This window comes from Pomacea canaliculata, linkage group LG3 (assembly GCF_003073045.1).
Source record: "Pomacea canaliculata isolate SZHN2017 linkage group LG3, ASM307304v1, whole genome shotgun sequence".
Lineage (NCBI taxonomy): Eukaryota > Metazoa > Mollusca > Gastropoda > Architaenioglossa > Ampullariidae > Pomacea > Pomacea canaliculata.
Genome location: NC_037592.1, coordinates 8378478 through 8397947, shown reverse-complemented (window position 1 = coordinate 8397947; position 19470 = coordinate 8378478). Strand labels below are relative to the sequence as shown.

The following is a 19470-nucleotide window of genomic DNA, read 5'->3' as shown; positions in this document are numbered from 1 at the left end:
AATCAGACTTGTTCTAATCGTCCTGACCTCATGCAGCTTTAAAGACAGGCTCTCGATTGCCCAGATTATGACATGGAATGAAATAAATTGCTGAGAACATTTAGTAACTTTTGTGAAGATATTTGCATTGTCATTTACACTCAGAAACTCTGTTTATTGCATCTGTTGTAAGGTGGTTTGGGTCATCTGCCCGTCGCCATCTGCGTCAGGGTGGGGCCAGCAGATGCTCCCCCCCCTCTGCCATCTGCCCGTCGCCATTCCTTACCGGACATCCTTCGCGTGACGTCCGCACCAGACGCACCTTGTTGTGATCATACATGCGAACGCTGTTTGTGGCTATTTCACTCGTCCCAGATCTTGTCTTTAATTGCAACCTTCACCATTACATTCATTTTAAAAGATAAATTCTTTTCAGTGAAACAGCAGGGAAAAATCCCAACTAAAACAAACGTCCGGCGTTTATGTTTTGATTTATGGAGAAAGTCGTCATACCGGTTGGACAGTCAAGACTTGTTCCAGCGAATCAGATGACCAGACCATAATATAGAGAAAGGTAATCACAGAAGATACTGTTATTCCATAGAGGAGCAATTCCTAAAGGTTGCAGTGTTGCTTCCCTTATGTTTCATTCATTTACGCACAGAGTTCTAGGATACACTTGACGGATGCCTTCTTTAGTGAGAGAGAGTTTCTATTCGTTTATCCAGTCGTACTGCACTCGTTGAACGGTTATGAAGCACTACAGTAACATTAAAGACAACAAACAGAATAACTGATCTGACATTCGTGTAGGATTGGACTGCTCGTAGCATGTATCACATGATAACCACTGTTAAAGACAGATTTGTCAGCTGCTGCATCCAGCCAGTGGTTCCCGCTCTCCCCTCCCTGACTACCGGTACTAACGGACCAGCATAACCGTTGTCAGGTGGGTACCAGCGAAGGAAATTACTTATGTACATAATAATTATGTATACATATCAGACAAAACCATGGTATTTCTGTAATCAACCTTTATTTATTCCATTAAAATATTTGTGGAATTAACATATATATGTATAAACTTCATTGTTCATTGAACCAACCCAGTTATCTTTCATCTTTAAGCTGCATGATGTGATGTACTCTTTAATTTACATCAAACGCTAGTTCATTTTAATCAGGGAAAATAAATGACTATTGGAAAGTTACAAAGACAAAAATCTAATACATTCAAAGGTAAAATTATCAATTAATTCAAAAAACAAATTGAAAAAAAATTTTCTGTTGTAAAGATCCTTTTCATAAGAACAGTCACCTGATCTTTCCCAGAAAACCTTTACAAACTTGTAAGTTCTGCAGCAAATAAAAATCGAAGCAAGACCTGCCATCCTGACTATCGCAATGTAAGTATAGGTAAACATTTAAAAGAGAACGTAAATCCTCAGTATATCTTGTTTTAGGTGTAATATAGGTGGAAGATATACAAAGGTAAAGGTGTATCCTTCACTGAGCTTCAGTTACAATGGGAAACAATGACTCTCTTGAAATAATTCCGTAAAACCCAAGCTGTTTCCATGCAGTTATTTATACTTTTTAAAATATAATATGTATTATTTAAAAGACTTTTTCTAAATAAAATTTCAAGACACACGATCAGAGAATCATACAATTCTCAGAACTAAACAAAAACATTAAGCAAAAATTTTCTGGATCGTTGAGTGCATTTTTAAGTTGAATCATTACAATCTTTGCAAACTTAGTACATATTTGATTAAAAAGTATAAGGAATAGAATGTATTGTGTGAATCCTTTTCGATGATAATCATATAAATTATTTTCTAATCTTTTAGTCAGCTCCCTCCGTGTTACACATGCACGTGCAATTAATTCTTGAAACTTTCAGAGAAGATCAGTTTCCAAAGGTGAGCTGTTCAGGTTTTACCTGGCAGGCTGTCTGGACATGTTGCACCAGCGCAGGTGAATCTGAAAGACCATACATAAGGTTAGCCATAGTGTTGCGTTCACAACTTATGAACAAGACTTTCACGTTCGTTTTCTTCCAAGTCACCGTGATGCTTCCTATATACACTATTTAAAATATTTTCTACAGTTTGTACAGAGGGCGAATATTCCAGAATTTCTATCTGTTGTTTTGAAATGAGGGACATACTGAGTGTGAAGTAGGTGTCCTGGCCGATCTCGGCACGTGCAGCCTCCACGGCGTGCTTGATGGCGAAGACAGCGACACTACTGAGGGGAACTGTGGGCTCGCCGGTGGCTGTGAGACACATCAACAGGTTGCAGATGAGTCAAGACAATATTGGGCAAGAGATACAACATCAGTGTCAAAAGAACCAACCACATGCTTGAAAATGTAAATGACAAATAGAAGGATACAGAACTGGCTAAATATTGAAAAAAAATGGTTTAAGAACAAAATATATAATATAATTAGTTTTAATTAGTTTTCTTTGTTAAAAAAATAAATTCTTTTTTATTTCGAACACGTGTAGCGTTATGTTTGTGATACGAAGGTTGAAAGTAGCACGTGACACATTTATGAGTTATGGATACCCTACGGATGTTATAAAACCCAGAAGTAATGAACATACGATGCAGTATATACAGTGAACATGCTTAATACCTCAAACGTTCTACAGTACAAGGCTTCTGCTAAGGCTAAATTCTTTGGGGTCCCAGGGACCCCTTCTTCAGATTTCTAAGGGGTCCCAGGCTAACTCTAAGGGGTCCCTTCACAATGTGAAAAAAAATCAACAAATCAACATACTTTGTTCAACTGCCTTTCAGGCACACAAAGCACTGTAATGTCTAGTCAGAAACGGCGAGATTTCTGTGCCATGATGTCTGTGCAAGCATCTGTGATGAGCTTATGAGCTCACTGTACTTGGGGTGCTCACTTTCTTTGCTTTTCTGAGACGATGATTTTAACCATGTTGTCAACGACATCTTGGAAATAGGCTAATGGAACTCTTCCCGGTAAGGGAAAAAACTCAGTGCAAGGGAAGTAACTCTCACTTTGTAGCAGACGACAACAATAGATTGGGCTACAGTACACTTGCCCAATTTTGTATCTGTTCTTCACCCAAATTTGAAGTGGTCCATTGTGACCCCATTGACGAAAATTGAAGGGGTCCTCCGAACTTTTTGCGTAAGCAGAAGCCATGATTAATTATATGACATTCTTATAATTCCCGCCTCATTGTTTTTTGGTTGCTTGTCCCTGTCACTGACTTAAATTGTCAAAAATCATGTAAAACTGAAAATTTAGCAATGCTAGTAAACTATGGATATCTTAATTAAGCACTAAAGGTTGCTATGAAGAATCTTTAAAGTCTTTTTGTCTACCTTTGGAGCGAAGAACTCCCAAGGGATTGGGTGCGTTTCTCAGGAAGCTCACCCGGAAGTCTACAGGCAGGTCCTTAGGTAGAGGTGGCTTGTACTCCTGCAACGTCCAGCAGATTAGGATTCAATAGATAACCGTCATACTTTGCTTTTTCCGCTTTCATGTGACACACTACGATGGTTTTTTACTGTTTGAAAAGTTGTTGCAACGTATGATGATTTTTCTTGGAATAAACGATGGAATCCTAGCATAAGCTGTTGAGTACACAAAATATGTAACTTATGTTTGCTTGTGTGTGTCAGTGTGCGCAGGTGTGTGCTTGCACGTAATTTATTTGTGTGCTGTCGTACGGACTTATCAACTTCAGGATTTCCACCATTTGAACTATAAACGGCCAGACAAGCTGTTCTTCAAATCATGTTGACTGTGTTATGGTGCAGTTGCTTTTGTCATGTCTCGAGCCTTGTTTGGGAACTCTTCCGCAGTCACATTCATAAGACTTAACCTGAATATTGTCTGTGATGATATCCACTGCTTTTCATTTAAACAATCAAATACATATATTTTCAGTATTTAATTTAGTCGAAGACTGACCCAAGTTCCGTCAGTGAGAAGGGCTCCGGTTGTGGGGTGGTACTTGCTTTCCTCCAGCAGGTGACATCCCAGACCCAACATAAAGCCGCCCTCCATCTGGCCAAGGTCTATTTCAGGACTCAAACTAAACAACAGATTAAAACGAATGTTCGCTAATTCTGCTACACTACTGTAAGAAGAGTACAAAATTATTTCATTACATCTCGGCGTTTTGAGTAATGAAATATCTGTTATACTGGAGATGAACTCTGACCTTTCACCGCAGTCGTACAAGATGTCCACGCGGTTGAGCTGTGACTGGCCAGTGAGGACGTCCACCTCAGCCTCCGCCACGGCAGCTGTGTAGACACTGTAACGGCTGTGGTACTGGCTGAATGGGTTCGTGCTGGTGAACAGGAAGACAAGATTAATATTAGTGAACCAAATACCATACATTTCCATTTCACAATTAGATGTCTAATTCATTTTTAATTCTGTTTTATAGAGTTTTTCCTACAAGAACTTGTAAAAAACTGACAAACTGTTAATTGGTTTTTTATATACCTTACACATGTTGGGCTTTGTCATAAAGATATTTATATTTAAATAAAGATAACAATAATCTATTCAGTGGTGTTTACAAGGCGTGGGCTGAAAGATCGATTCCACTGCGGTAACACTCGCTAACAATGTCCTTCCATGGCGCTGTCGGCATCCTCATCCGAACTGGCGCCATGTTCGCCTTCAGTTGCTGACAACACTGAATGACTCCCTGTATAAGACAATAACAGTTACTGGTGAATCTAACTGGTCACAAAGATCAGATGAAACAAAAACACATTATATCTTACAAACGCCTGTCACCTGGTCACATGTAGCACACACTGTATGACAGTACTCTGAGTGTTACTCAGATTACCATTGGTCTGTTTTAGTATATTATTTGTTCATTGTCTGCCAAATCAAGCAGGCCATCAATTAAATTTATTTTTATAAAATTTTCACGAACAGGTACTCAACTAATTTTTTGAAATAGCTAAAAGTATCGTGTTATATATATATATATCGTGATAAAATAGAGACTGACCAAAGAACACAGGTCACTGCCCATGGACCCTGCAGTGAAGGTCGAGTTGGCGTTGGCAGTAGAGGAATTCTTTTTAACACGGATCAGCGACAATGGTACACCCAGCTCATAGGCGCACACCTGTGCCACCTGGACATACACAAACATCAACATCAATTTATGTTCATTGTCTAAAGTAAGAACGGCGAACGTGGTTTCGTAGGTCGACAGTTGTCTGAGGTAGTAGCTATGGACCTCGAGGATCAACACATGCCACAGAGGGTCCCTTGGTCAGAAGGTATAATGTCAGGGACTCATCTTAAAGGGTGGCTTGCATGTGTAATAGTTTTGTGCACCATTCACATCATCCGTCAACAGTAACATCACAAATATTGCAGCTTCCATAAGTTGCTTTCAGTGTTTTACATTTAGCACGTCAGTCCGTGTCTACAAATTCAGAAAAAAATTCTTAAATAAGTAAATAAAATCTGCTTACCTTTGTACTGATTCCCTGTCCCATGTCGATGCCGCCATGTTCGATTGCGACAGAGCCATCAGAGTTGTAGATGGCCACAAACACACTGTAATGGGCACCCCACCCTATTCCATATCTTGTGGGGACCAGAGAGATGCCACGCTTCCTCCAACGGTTTGCCTGAAACAGGAATGTATCTGTGTACCACGATACAAAATCTTCGTCTAAAGAGGCCTCACCGTCGGATCCAGTCATTCTACAGACCATGTACTTCTTACATTGTCCCAGTTCTCCTGTCTTGCTGTGCTACCTTATATTTCTTGTTATATTTTGATCTTTGCATGTTTTCTATGTTCATATGGGTATAATTATTTGCTTACATATTGCTTTTGTCATTTGGATTAAGTCTAAACTGGGAAAATGGTTTTCATAACGACATTTTTCTTTCTCCTTCTTCTCCTCATCAGCATCAGCATCAGCATCGTCATTCGATAGCCAAAAATAAGTAAATAAAAGAAATGTTGTTTTATCTTTCTGTTACCTGATTGAACTCGGCCACCTGGCGTTTACGGGCTTCAAAATCTGAAGATGTCTCTAATTGGGAAACAACCAATCCGATGTTGCAGTTCTCCAGTTTTGAGCCATTCAGAGAAAACTGGTACAGCCAAAAGTTTGTTCAACATTTTTATATTTTACATATTGCCATCTTCACAAGGGCATTCATATTACGAGCGAAAACTCTTGAAACGCTTGAAACATTACAGTTGTTCATCAATGAAAAAGTAAAATGAAATACTAAACACTGCTCTTCGACCAAATCAGGAGGATGGCCAAAGCCCTTTAAGATGTAGAAGAATAGATTATATTACCTGTCCTTCCTGATAGAAATTGTTTTTTCGGATTTCCGTGGGATCTTTGTTGAGAGTTTTTGCAATGTGCTCCATTATTGTCTCGATCATGAACTGAGCTGGCACACCCTCTGTGTTGGAAACACAAGAATTCAAAGAAAACAACCAGATGTGAGTAGATAGAGATGATTTTCCTTTTAATTATTTTTTGTTTAAATTGTCCTTTTCTTATTTAAGCAAAGAGTATAACTCTTACAACCAGTATAAATTTGTTATGGTTCATAATCCTCTAAATGAAAATATTGTATTGATGTAGTAATCAAGTGGTATTGCCACCTTCATTACATCTGTCTTTTAAAAAATTTGAGAAGTAAATTCAGATTCAATTTGTTATCATCGATTTTTATAACGAAAATGAAAGGAAATTTTCCTCCACGTAAATTTTTGTTTCCCACCGACGTGACGAATTTTTATACAAGAAATATTTATTTGTGACATTTTCATACTTTCAAGTTTATAATGTAATAATTAATAGCTATGCAAGTGTTGATTAAAAGAAGACCATAATACAAAAAGAACAACTTTATCGTTCTAAAGAAGCCAAAATTAAAATCATAAACTTTCTACATACGTGGTGATCTGCAGGCGGTGTTGGTTGCTTTGTTTGTTTTTACAGCCACTGACGTGAAGTTCCAGTTTGGACAAAAATAAGCTAAAAAAGATCAGAAGGTCAAACAGCTGAGGACAAAACGGAGAATATTTTGTAAAAAGGTAATTTTACATTCCAGACAATAGAATGGATTGCAATAGTGAAAACTACTCACAAAAAAGTGCTAAGTAAACGAAAATAAGATCATGCAAAACTCTCACGGTTGTCGATGAAAGTCTGTTTAATATGAAGAGGATGATAAGATGACAATTAATAGGAATAGTTGTTCGCTTGCAGAAGAGTGTAGAAAAGAATTCATGTTCATGAGATCGCACAGACAAAGCACTCACAGCTGTCGACAAAGGTTGTAACATAAGACAGAAAGGCATCAGCATCACTGTAACCACAGTCGTCATAGTAGGTGACTTTGATTCCGTTCAGCTTGCCTTCCTCCGTGAACCCTACCTGCCAGGTACACGAAACAAACAAAAGAGGTCTGTGATGCAGGTTTGTTTACAGAGGGTAATGAATCATCATCATGATCATCATGATCATCATCATCATGATCATCATCTGCCACATTGTTTAAGCTTACAAACACCGAAGAGGAGACCGCCTACAGACCAGTGAACACACCTCACCTCATACTCTGCGATCACCGAATGGCGTTTGCCCAGAGCCTTCATGTTTGTGTGCAGATCCATGACCAAGCGCACGGGCCTGGAGAAAAAGACAAGTGTGAATATTATTATTACACGAAGCAGTGTAAATAAGTGTTGGTGGCAGAGAAAACAAAGGTGAGACAGTTTGAGACTTTTTTTTAAAACAACAAACAGCCGACAGCGACTGGTGCAGCGCAGCACGCAACATGTGACAGCTTGTAGACATGATGTAATGGTAATACTGCTGATACGTGAACACAACATAGATGTCACGAGACTGATACAACCAATGAGCTGTGATTTTAATTATAACTTTGTTTACTAGGAACACTCGCACAACAGCAACCACAGACTCACATAAAAACAGACTAAAGAATTAGTGTTAAAACAGAGTATTTCTAAATAAATAAGATTGAACCATATATATATATTCAAAGAGAGAGAGGGAGAGGGAGAGGGAGGGAGAAAGAGCTAAATCATTCTAAAGATGCTTGTCATGAGGTAAGCTGTGAAACTGTTTTATTTACCTTTGCATGATGTAGGCAGCCAGTGCACACGCCCCAGATACAATTGGGTTGCGAGTCACCTTCCCCCCAAAAGCTCCACCTAAGCGTTCGACCTCCAGGTTCACGCTATAATTGAAACAAAAATAACTCTTCTTGATGACATAAATGAGTTACCATGGTAAACCTTTGAATATATCTTAGGCATCAATGTGTCTTGCGGTCTAGTGGCTGTAATGGCAATGATCGTAAACGGTTCACTGTGTCTACAAAAAATAAGCGTTGAATTTCTCCATATAGTAATGGTAAGGAAACGTTTGGAAATTGATTTTGCAAATCACATCTGTTGCTACGAGTATCGTTCTATCAGTCCTAAATTTACTTGCTGCGGAAAAATTAAACTTTCAGAAAATAACAGTTTTCAGCGATCTGGTAGGATGAAGACTAGACAATGACTTCTTTCAAAAATAAGCGACTCACCTGCTGACTGGGATGTTGAGGATGTCTGCTACCACCCTGACAATGATGTCCACCCACTGGGTTGTCGCCCGCACGTCCATGCCCCCCGTGTCGTTGGGGGCACACCTGCTGCTCTGTGACTCCAGGTAGAAGTGGTACTGGTCTCCTATTTCCACAGACCCTGTCAGGCGGCGAGGGGACTGCTTTATCGCCGCTGAGAAACACAAGAACATCGTGAAGCAGTTAGTACACATCGCATTGAAACACTTCTGGGTTTTATTAGAATGCTTTATTATTAGAATTTAAAGTGTGTAGGAAAAGTGGTTTTAGTATATAGAGTCAGAGTAAGCCGAAAGAGCAACGACAAAGAAACATCTACCTGTGTTCAACAGAAAGTTTTGGCTCAGAATTTGAAGCCAAAAAAACAAAAAACAAAAATAAAACAAAAACAAAAACAACAAAAACAGCACCAACAATATAAAATTACTTAATTTCAAAAGCTTCAGTTCTTCTCAGTTATGTCGTCCTGAATTATTAATCATATGAGCATCGTTCATTTCGTTCAAAGGATTACTTTCACAACGTGGTATATAAAGTATATGAACAGCAATGGACAGCCTAAACAGTCAACCTCACTATCATTAGTTATGAAAAGGGTTTGCAAGACTTACAGTCTGGGTCACCTCTGATGACAGGATCTTCTTGGTTTGGAAAGAAAGATTTCTGGTTGATGGCCGTCCTGAGGTCTAACAATGGAGGCTGGACATTCCTGTAGGTCACCCTGACCATGGAGGCAGCTGTACTTGCCATCTGAGGATCATCTGTCGGGAAGAAGGGTTAATGACTTTTGACAGGTCGTACAGATGTTATGTGTAAATAAGCTCATATGGTAAAACATAGTTCAACGAGTTATGCAGGCCTAATGTATCTTGAGACATTTAGAAGCAAAGTTTCTTTTAGGTCGTTGGGAACAAGCTCCAAAGAAATAATTCTTTCGCGCTTGATTCTTTATATATATATATATAATATTTGAATATTACGTGCAGTCTGAGTAAACTCTTGTGGCAAACACTTCCCCTCAATGCAGAGCATCAAAGTACAAGCATTCAATCTTTACACCAAAACAAATGTGGAATTAGAAACTGTTTTTTTTCTAAAGAACCAAAGAAATACAGTGTGTGAAAATAATCAAAAAGTTATAGAATTCTTCATCCTATTTAAAACAACACAAAACAACAACAACAACAACAACAACAACAACAACAACAACAACAACAACAACAACAACAAAGCGTCTCCATGTTGTCATCTGCAAGAGTAGTGACATCTAAGAACCTCACCTGCAACGATGATGCCAATGGGCTGGCCAGCATACTCCACACGACCACTGCAGAGAATCTAAACCAGAAAAAAGCTGGAAATGACACTTTCAAACGGAAACTCTGGTGTCTAATGATTAACTCAGAGATATTTCTTGTAACCACGTCTTGCTGTTGGTATATTATTATTTTGGTGTATCATTTTTATGTTGTAGATGCTATGGTCTTCTTTTATATTTTTAAACTGCACTTTTAACAGAAAAGATCCTTTCATAGAATATATTTAAATTATTAACTCTCTTTCATCTGTTCATTTCTAAGTCAAAGTCATGCTCTTATATCTAGAAACATCTAGTAGCATGCAAACATTCAGCCCGTTTACCTCTTCTGAAGCTGAAGTAAAAGTGGAAAAACTATTTTTTCCGCCTGGTGGAATGTCAGAAGCTTGGATGAACCTGAGTACCCCTGGTAAAGACTGAAACATTGACAGCAGTGCATCATCATCATCAACCGTTTTCAGTTTCTTGGACGAGATTTCCACTAACGTAGAGAACGAAGAAGTTATCAAGAAAAAGCTCGCAGTTGCACATCTAAAGGTCTAACACTAATTCATCCTTAGTACTTATTTAATTTGAAAGTGAATCCATCAATGCAAAGCATAGACAGGAATCAGATATTCCCTTACACGGCATCATTAAGCCAAGAAATTTATAAGGATAGTATTACATATCGCAGGATGATCAACTGGTAAAGCATGGAAAAATGCAATCTTAAACAAAGGAGATGCTTTGTTCTTATTTCTATAAATTCAGAGAATTTTCTGTATGATTACAGATAACAAATAAAGGGGAAAGATCTGACAACTTTTATCCAGTTTTACTAGAAAAAGACTTTGGTAAGAAATAAGAAGTGCGTTTTGAATTATTCTTATATTTTATATGGTTCTACGCAACCTCTGGTTTACAAAAATTAAGAAAAAACATTAACAGAATTTGTCAGAGCTTTTTAATTTACTCATTTACTTCACAAAAATAAACAATTTCTGATTTTGAGAGCAGTTAAAAGATGACGGACTTAAAATTGAATAGAACTCGGTAATTCACAGTTAGTCCGTAGTACCTTTGACGAAATTATGCAAAATTGTTAGAGATTCTCTTGATTGCATATTTTAATATTTAACATTTACTCGTAAAAAAACAAGCAAATATCAGTGGCACAAAAATACAAACATGCAGGCTGGATAAGTAAGTTCCAGACATTGTTTCTCTGTCTGTAAGCTAGTTTACCAGCGCCAGTTGAGCATCCATGGATGCGATCTCAGCGTTCCCTTGAGTGCTGAGGACGAAGGCAGCGTGCAGCTCGCCAGGCTCCAGAGGAACATCATCCAAGTACCGAGACATTCCAGAAACCTGCGTACATATGTTGATACTATTTATCTATTGTTTACAGAGCTGCATATCTAACCCTGGATCCTCTTACGTATTAGATTGATTAAATATTTAAAATTTGACTATTGGAATTAAAGGCCTGCCCTCCCGAACTTCAATCACTGTACTCGTCAGTTGTGCATGATTATAGAGAACTAAGAGATGCTATGGGAAGTGTTCTGGCTCTTACGGTGGCACGAAATAAGTTCTAGACGAGAGAATGATGATGCGAATGATGGAGAGAGATGTCTGAAATATGTTAATAACACGTAAAATAATTACTAAAATATATGAATGCTGATTATCGTCAATTGGGTGAAGGAAAGTTCTGAGATGTTTCTTGTAAAGTTAAATGAATTAAAGAAGCTAAAGAGATGTTTAAGTTACGTGATAAAATGTGTGGTTATATATAATTAGAGAGATAATCGTTGACAATACAAAATATTAGCTAAGCAAATAACATTTTTTTCGCAGATGACAATACAAATTCTCGCGGTTAATAATTTCTTGCAACTGACTACGACTGACACAAAATAAATGTACAAACAATCTATTACCAAGTAGTCGGCGTCGATGGAGGTGATGGGCTGGTTCAGAGGCCATTCCTCCTGCCGGGTGTCATAGGAGTGCTTTGCTGACGACACTGGGCGCACCAGACTGGTCCTTCCACTACGGTACCTCTGAGCCACCTTGTCTCCACACACGTCCAGCACGTACTGAGAACCAGAAAACTTTACAAACAGACTAGAAACATAGAAAGTGCACAGAAAATGAGGATCTAAATACATGAAGTGGAAACAAACTGTTTGTGCTGGACAACGGAAATACGGACAAAAAAGACAAATTAAAAAAAACAACAAAAACAGAAACAAAAACAAAAAACAAACAAACAAACCAGGTAGCACATACATGGATTTCAAATAATTGATTAAAGACTGAATTTTCCAACTGTCTACCTCAGCAGGTTTTAAATAAAGTTTATCGTCGTATTTTAGGGCAGTCACTCTTTATTTTTATAAGCAATTACTGTGACTGATGTATTAACAATTCTGTCGAGTGGTCAGGGGTATTTTGAATTAAGGCAAGCGTGTTTTACTCATCTTTGTTGTTAGAAACTACCAAACAAATCTCACGTTGCTCAGCTACCTCCGTCATAAACATTTCATATGCATTTCAGAATCAATCAATCATATCTTTCTTGCGCTTTTTGTTAAACACAACCACAAGCTAGTCATTTCATGCAGGAAATCGTTTATCTTTAGTCCACGCTAAAATGTAAGCTAATACAACCTCGTTACAGCGAGTAATGCTTAAATGTGATGTTTTAAACCTTCTGAATTAAGTCCATTGGAAGAACGACAGAAGCCGAAAGAATAATGATAGTGCCCTTTAGAAAAATACAAATGAGAGACCTTGTAGAAGAAGGACACTGCAGTACTTCGCCGATAATCAGCACTGGCGAGTAGAGGGTCACTGGCAGGGGTCAGCTCCATGTTCAGCATGGAAAGTGAGTCTGAAAAGAAACAAAAACTCTAGCAAAACACATTGTACATACTATACAATCAGTGCAAAATAAACAATAAACAGCTTTGAGAAGCAAGAGGATAACGCTAGTAAACAGGAGGAAGAACTGTGACAGAGGCATCGCTTCCAGGGACTTGAAGTAAAAATATAACTCTCTTTCCGTTGCTCTTAATACTCAAAGATGACTTTACGGGTAACCACGGGTATGATACACCGTTTAATGCAACTTTGTTCTAGTCAAGAGTGACATCACGAAAAGAAAAAGACACATCAGATATCCGTTGTGAACTTTCATTATAACTTGATTGAATCCTTTTCTTGTATCTTCCCTTATATCGGTTTCATGGCAAAAAGTATTTATTTGTTACTGATACTCGCCTCTGAGAACTTGAGGATCACCCAGCTGCTTGCCTTCCAGAAAAGCCTCTGTATTTTCAGCTCGGTTCTATTGACAAGTAATATTGTTGCGTCTGTTAATTTGTTTTCTCCAGACATTTTAAAAATTTTATCAGTTAGTTTAATGTGTTTACAAAAACATATATTTCTTCTGCAGCTTGACACTAATTCTCAGAGACTGACCAGAGTGCCATTGATGCCCTGGAAAACGATAGTTGGTCGTTGTAGCACCGTGCAGTTGTTGGTCTTGTCAATCTTCATGTTGAACCCTGCTATCACGTGACCATGATCAGCCTGGGGGAGAAATGAAAATATACTAGTCACTACTTTATTATAAAGAATTGTTTAAAAGTCTAAAAATATTATTTCATTAGCCGGATTGCTGGATTATGAAAGAAGCTTGCCTGTAGTCGCTGTGAAACACGGTAAAGTCGGATGTAGTTGTTGGTGTCGGTGTAGGTTGGGAGTAAGGCTGCCTCGATGACTTTCCCCTGCATGTCCAGGCTGAGAAATTCTTTCAAGGTGCACTGGCTTCTGTTTCCAGTTTCATCGCCTGAAAGGAATAACATCAGCGCCGTAAACACTGAAATAAGTTTTCAATAATTGTTTTTTTTTTACTTCTGGTGAATTTATTTTTGGTGAATTAGAGTCATTGTGTAGAGGTTCTTTTTGTTTACTTGTTTTGTTTATTATGTTATTTTATTTTTTTACTAACAGGCTCGATTGAGATATAATCTGAGACTCACCAATCAGGAGTCTGGTACCAACAACATCCAGCATGGTGTAGATGTCAGAGAGGAACTCTGGATGTTTGTGTTTCAGCATCAGATTGCCTGCCCATGATGCCAGCTGAGATAAAGAGACAAACATTCAAGACATTTCTTACGGAGCTGATGAGTAATAAATAGGTAAAATACGTTTCTATTTTCCGACTAGCAAGTATTGTAGGATATTGTAGGTATATTTAGAAACTAGCATGTTGTAAGTTGTAACACGTGACACGTACGTTCCTGACGCCATTGTTGGCCACTTTCTTGATGTGCTCCGCGAAGACGGCGGCGTACGGCAGTGATGCGTTGCTGCGCGCCTTGTCGCACAGGTCGTGGATGTTGGTCAGCGTCAGGTTAGCGCCCCACACCAGCGAGGGAGTGAACTGCCACGTCACATGAACAACATCACCATAAAAGTCAACTGACAAAGTAATCTTTGTAGCTCTAAGTGCAGCAGGGTTATCAAGACTAGACTGCATGTAGTACTTATGCTCTTTTTAACGGTAATATATTCAAGAGGAATAATTCTTTTAAACAATTGGTTCTATGAATTACGCTTATATATTCTGTTCAACAAACATTCTTTTATTGTCAAAAATCTCACCTCAATCCTGTACAGCTCTCTAATTCCTTTGACGTCAATCAAAATATTATACATCCACGGTCCAATCTCTTTGAAAACACCTAAGAAAGTATGTAAAAGAATGTTAGTCGACATAAAAATGTTTCTTACAGTTTAAAGACGGCGGTTAAAGAACAACCTGAATGGATTGCGGTTTTTTCAGATATCGGTAGGTATTGGCGATATTAAACTAACCTGTAAATTTCAGCCTCCTAAACCCATCCGTTAATTAATTATCTGCTACAACGCTTAATTATATCCTCAGGTTAGGTGCAAACCCTTCGGCGTAGATGTAGTTGTGTGGCTATTCATCAGCTAAGTACATTTACAGATGCAGTTCAAAATTCTTGGTATTTGGTTTACTAATAATCTAAAAGCATGTATAAAGTTAAATTATGATAGTAAGCTAGCCGAAATTAGAACATTGTTTTGGCTGAAAAGACAGTTAACTCCATTAGGAAGAGTAGCAATATTCAAGTCCTTAATCTTGTCAAGTTAACACTTGTGGTTATTGCTGCCAAATCCCCCAGGTTAACAACATTCAAAAATCTATATTTCAGTTTGTGTGGGTGGAAAAAAGGATAAAATTAGCAGAAAGTGTCTATTAAAAAAGTATATAATGGGGGATTGACATACTGATGTTAGAACTTATATGAATGCCTTAAAACTAACATGGTTGTGGAACATAAAGAAAACCAGTCATAGCTGGAAAATGATTATTATGCACATAAAATGTTAAAACCAGTTGTTTCTTTGTAACTGTAAATAGTTTCTGGACGGATGTTTTAAAAGCATTTGGAGAAAGTGTTGTGTGTAAACATATTGAAGAGATTATATCAGAGCCTAAACACCATTTCTGTATAGAATAGACAAAGGGTTGCTGGATGAAAGAGGAAATTTTCTATCAGTCAAGATGTTAAAAGATATATGATGTACATTAATTTTGTCTCTCTAAAAATGGTTGCATAGATCCCTGTAATTCAATCGCAAGACTGTACTATGATAACATGTAAATAATACACATGTGCCTAACTGTTGTAGAAATGTATTAAGCCAAGATAAAGATATTAAATTAAAATGGCTCCAAATCAGAGTCTTGCATAGAATACTATAGCTTTATTTATATGGGTCTAGAAGATGACGTAACTATTGTAGATTAGCATATTTTTGGAAATGTAAATGTGTTCAAGATTTCTAACTTTCAAAATTATGTGTCAAACGGATTATGACAAGGATGATATTAAGTGAACACCTGTTTATTTGGATGCAGTAATAACTTTTGCTCTTGCAGATTCAAAAAAAACATCTGTTCAGATACTGCAAAGCCAGTGAATGTAAATTGTAGAGACCAGGCGATGGTTGTCCGCGCGGTGCTGATGGAGCAGGGTATACAGCTCTTGTAGTGTGGTGGGTTTGAACCACCCAGCCCTGGCGCCCACGTTACTCAGGGAACCGCTGTTCCGTTGTCGAGCACTGGAACAACTCTTCTTGTCCTTCTTGTTGTTACACTTGCCCTCGCATCTCTCACCGGTCTTCTTGCACATCTTGGGGTTCAAATCCTTTAAAAGAACGACTTCTACTTATGTCTCGGTTATCACACTTAATATATTAACACAATATTTTTTTCTGTTCATCTGTTGATAAAAGCTCCTTCACAAAAGAAAATATGAGGTGACAAATATAAAATAGGTAAAAAATAAATACATGTTTATTAATAACAGTTAAGGTATATTTGTAATTGTGTGGACATGCATTCGAACACACTAAATGCAACAAAAATCGTAAAGAAAAAGGCGATAAAGACGATTGTGATGCTGCTGCTACGTATGATGTTGATGTCAGTATTTCCATACCTCAATATCAATCATGCCTCCTTGTAGACTGGGTGGGGCGTCTGAGGCAAAAGACTTCATGGCGTCCAGGATTGGCCTGTAGCCTGTAGAGTAACACCAAGTACTGCTGTACAATGTTGTTTAGTGATTTAGTAGTATAATAATATTAGAAAGTACACACATACATTTTGCTAGGCCATGAATACAAACTACAATATCTATATTATATCAATATTTATTTTACGAGGCATTTTAATTACGCAGTTAAAACAAAACCCTTATTTAAACGCCTACAAATTTTTGTGTCCAAAATAACTGCCTCTGATGTAAACTCTTGAAGTCAGCTTTTAACAGACAAACAGTTTTAAAGCTTAACGCAAACGTGACACAGTAAGAATGTTGTTTTAAGATATGACTGAAAACCAATTAATTAATAGTAACTCTTGATAAGGAATCCGGTTATTATTGAAACTTTGGCAATCAAACTTTGTGATAGTCGACCTACAGTGCAAATTAAATAAAACTTTATATTTTAATTTTGTTGTAAAATTAAATGAACTTACCTGTGCAGCGACAAATAGAGACATCGTAGGCGTCCTCACCTGCTGCATGGTGGGTGTGGGGTTTCTCTGAAGCAAACTAACACACAATCCCCGTTGTTAAAATTATTAAAATCAATGGAAGGAGAAATAGTAATTAAAATAACCGAACATTATCCAGTTGATTTTGAAGCGGCTTACTTAAAACTATTTTATACGATAATCTTTTTCGCAGCAAAGAAGTTTATTTGTCGCAGTCTTTGCATGATTACTCACCCATACATATTCATGACTTGGGCGGGGCTACAGAAGCCACACTGAGCTCCATTGTACTTAGTCAGACGCTTTTGTATTGCATGGAGGCCAGTTCGGACATTGCCCAGTCCTTCGATGGTCGTTATCTCCCACCCGTCACACATGTACAGTTGCACTAAACACTGTGTAAAAAAGAGTTAAACAAGGGGACATTAATTTTGGGAACAATTTGAATGACTCAGTGTTGTGATCCTCTAATGCAAATGCTTAGTCAAAAAGTAAAGTCATTCGATTTTTTGATAAATAATACGTTCTTTCAGTGTTACATTTTGTAAGTCGTTTGGCAACATATCTAAATCGGACAAATACTTAATGGGCTTCTTCGCGCAAGCTTTTTGTTGTCTCTAGTGCAATTTTTAAATATACAGTATATAAAATCTTACTGAGTTGACGGCGTACACCTGAGACGTGGCGCTGACTGGATCATAGAGTTTCACGGCCACTAGACACACCCCACACCCTCCTTCAATACACAGCTGCTTTGTACCCCGAGATACACCTGTCCTCCTCAGGTACTCGTTGAGGGACGTGGCGGGGTTAAACTCATCTCCCACTGCCGACAGTTTGGTAATAAATGAGATTAAATGTAGAGACTGAATATTACACGAGAAATAAACTCCTAAGTAATAAACTTGCCCTGGATGTCGCGCACACAAAATAAAGCTTGAAATTATTTTGAAAAGACTTTTTTGATGTGAACCTTCAAACTTTAAAGAATTGGTTGTGACTGGTTATCGATCTTTCTTGGATAGTGTCTTTCATTTTCACAGAAACATTATCTAAAGCCATTACATTTGTTGTTTGCATACAGCCATGTTATTCAGTCATAACTCTGCCTCTGCTTTCCCTAGAAGTTGCTTAAGTGGATTCTAAACCAACAGTTGAACATGTGTTCCTAACATACAGCGGTAGCTTTGTTGTTTTTTTTCCTACTATCCATACTTGAACTGTTTACTAAAAATCAGACCTCTCTTGTTTACAAATAAAATTACCTGAGTGATTGCTAATAGCTGTACCTATATTATTTACCTTTATGTGTACTTGTGTTTTTACCCGCAAGTGTACGTGTTCCTGTGTTGTTTACTGAATTATCACTATTATGTTTACCAACATTTACAGTACTAATATTACCTGTGATCTGAGTGCCATTCACTGTGAAGGTGACGCCGTCGCTAGCTCCCTGCTGTAGACGCAGTTTCATGAAGAAGCCGCAGCTGATGCAGGTCCTCGCATACTCCTCCTGACCTGCTGACCCTGGGGACACATTTTGCCTGAAACAGTTGCAGGCAGAGTCTAGTGGCTATAAATGCTTGTATCTCCATGGTTTAGAAGTTTGTAGACCTAGAGTTTATGTTTAAAAACGGCTCGTTTGGATTTTTTCAAGTAAGTTATATAGAGCATCGTGTTTAATAAGCACAATAAAAAATGCATGGTACAAATAATAAAAGAAGATCACATTTTTGTATTTCACATATCATCATCAGCTTACAGAGAAAATGATTTAACTTAGAAAAGCTTTCAACAAAGAAAGTTTGCAAACATGGCAAAGTAAGCATTGGAAAATGTCTTGTTTTTTTTTAATTCAACGTTTTGGATAAAGTAATCTACTACTGGAGTCAGAAGAGACTGCAGATTACCAAAATGCAAGTGGATTATAGGATATTTATCATTTACAGACCTAAACTGCAGGGAAGGCACAGTTTGTTTAGATCAGTTCAGTTTATGGTTCTAAGCCTGTAGGATACACTAAATAAACGGCACGAAATTTTTGTTAAATAAAACATAAAAACAATAAATGCTTTACATCAGTTTAAGATGATTTTGAGCAGACTGTAAATTTAAGAAACATTTCTTACTTTGTGCCACACGCGGGACATAACAGAGATGGATCATCAGTCCCAGGCATTCTTTTAACTCTGTGGACTTCCCGCAGACAGACGTGCAAACTTCTTCTGAAAAGAGACAATTACATTATTACGAAATTCTCTTTCTAAATATGTAATTCTGCTGCAAAACACACAACACTTATTTGTAAAAAGACACAAACAGAGCGCACATACATTTTAGAAGAAAATGTTAGCTCCCTCTGTCAGCAGAAGGTCAACATGAGGTCCTTGTGTAACAAAGTCTGGAATGGGCTCAATT

The 19470-nt window shown here is 37.8% G+C and overlaps 1 protein-coding gene across 1 annotated transcript; it reads right to left on the bottom strand.

The window, feature by feature from the left end:
* Positions 1-1005: 1005 nt before the first annotated feature.
* LOC112558498 (xanthine dehydrogenase-like) lies at positions 1006-19445 on the bottom strand. Its single transcript, XM_025228966.1, is given in 36 exon segments — positions 1006-1965; positions 2153-2260; positions 3349-3445; positions 3941-4064; positions 4194-4325; positions 4561-4691; positions 5007-5135; positions 5482-5640; positions 6002-6115; positions 6330-6439; positions 6940-7020; positions 7308-7422; positions 7599-7677; positions 8147-8251; positions 8603-8795; positions 9253-9402; positions 9922-9979; positions 10283-10375; positions 11187-11309; positions 11885-12043; positions 12740-12840; positions 13230-13296; positions 13431-13541; positions 13652-13800; positions 13994-14096; positions 14254-14400; positions 14622-14719; positions 15985-16198; positions 16493-16575; positions 17035-17073; positions 17076-17110; positions 17287-17447; positions 17709-17878; positions 18457-18596; positions 19182-19277; positions 19386-19445. Coding segments are annotated over 35 exon segments (4002 nt in total). The 5' UTR covers positions 19232-19277; positions 19386-19445; the 3' UTR covers positions 1006-1891.
* Positions 19446-19470: the final 25 nt, after the last annotated feature.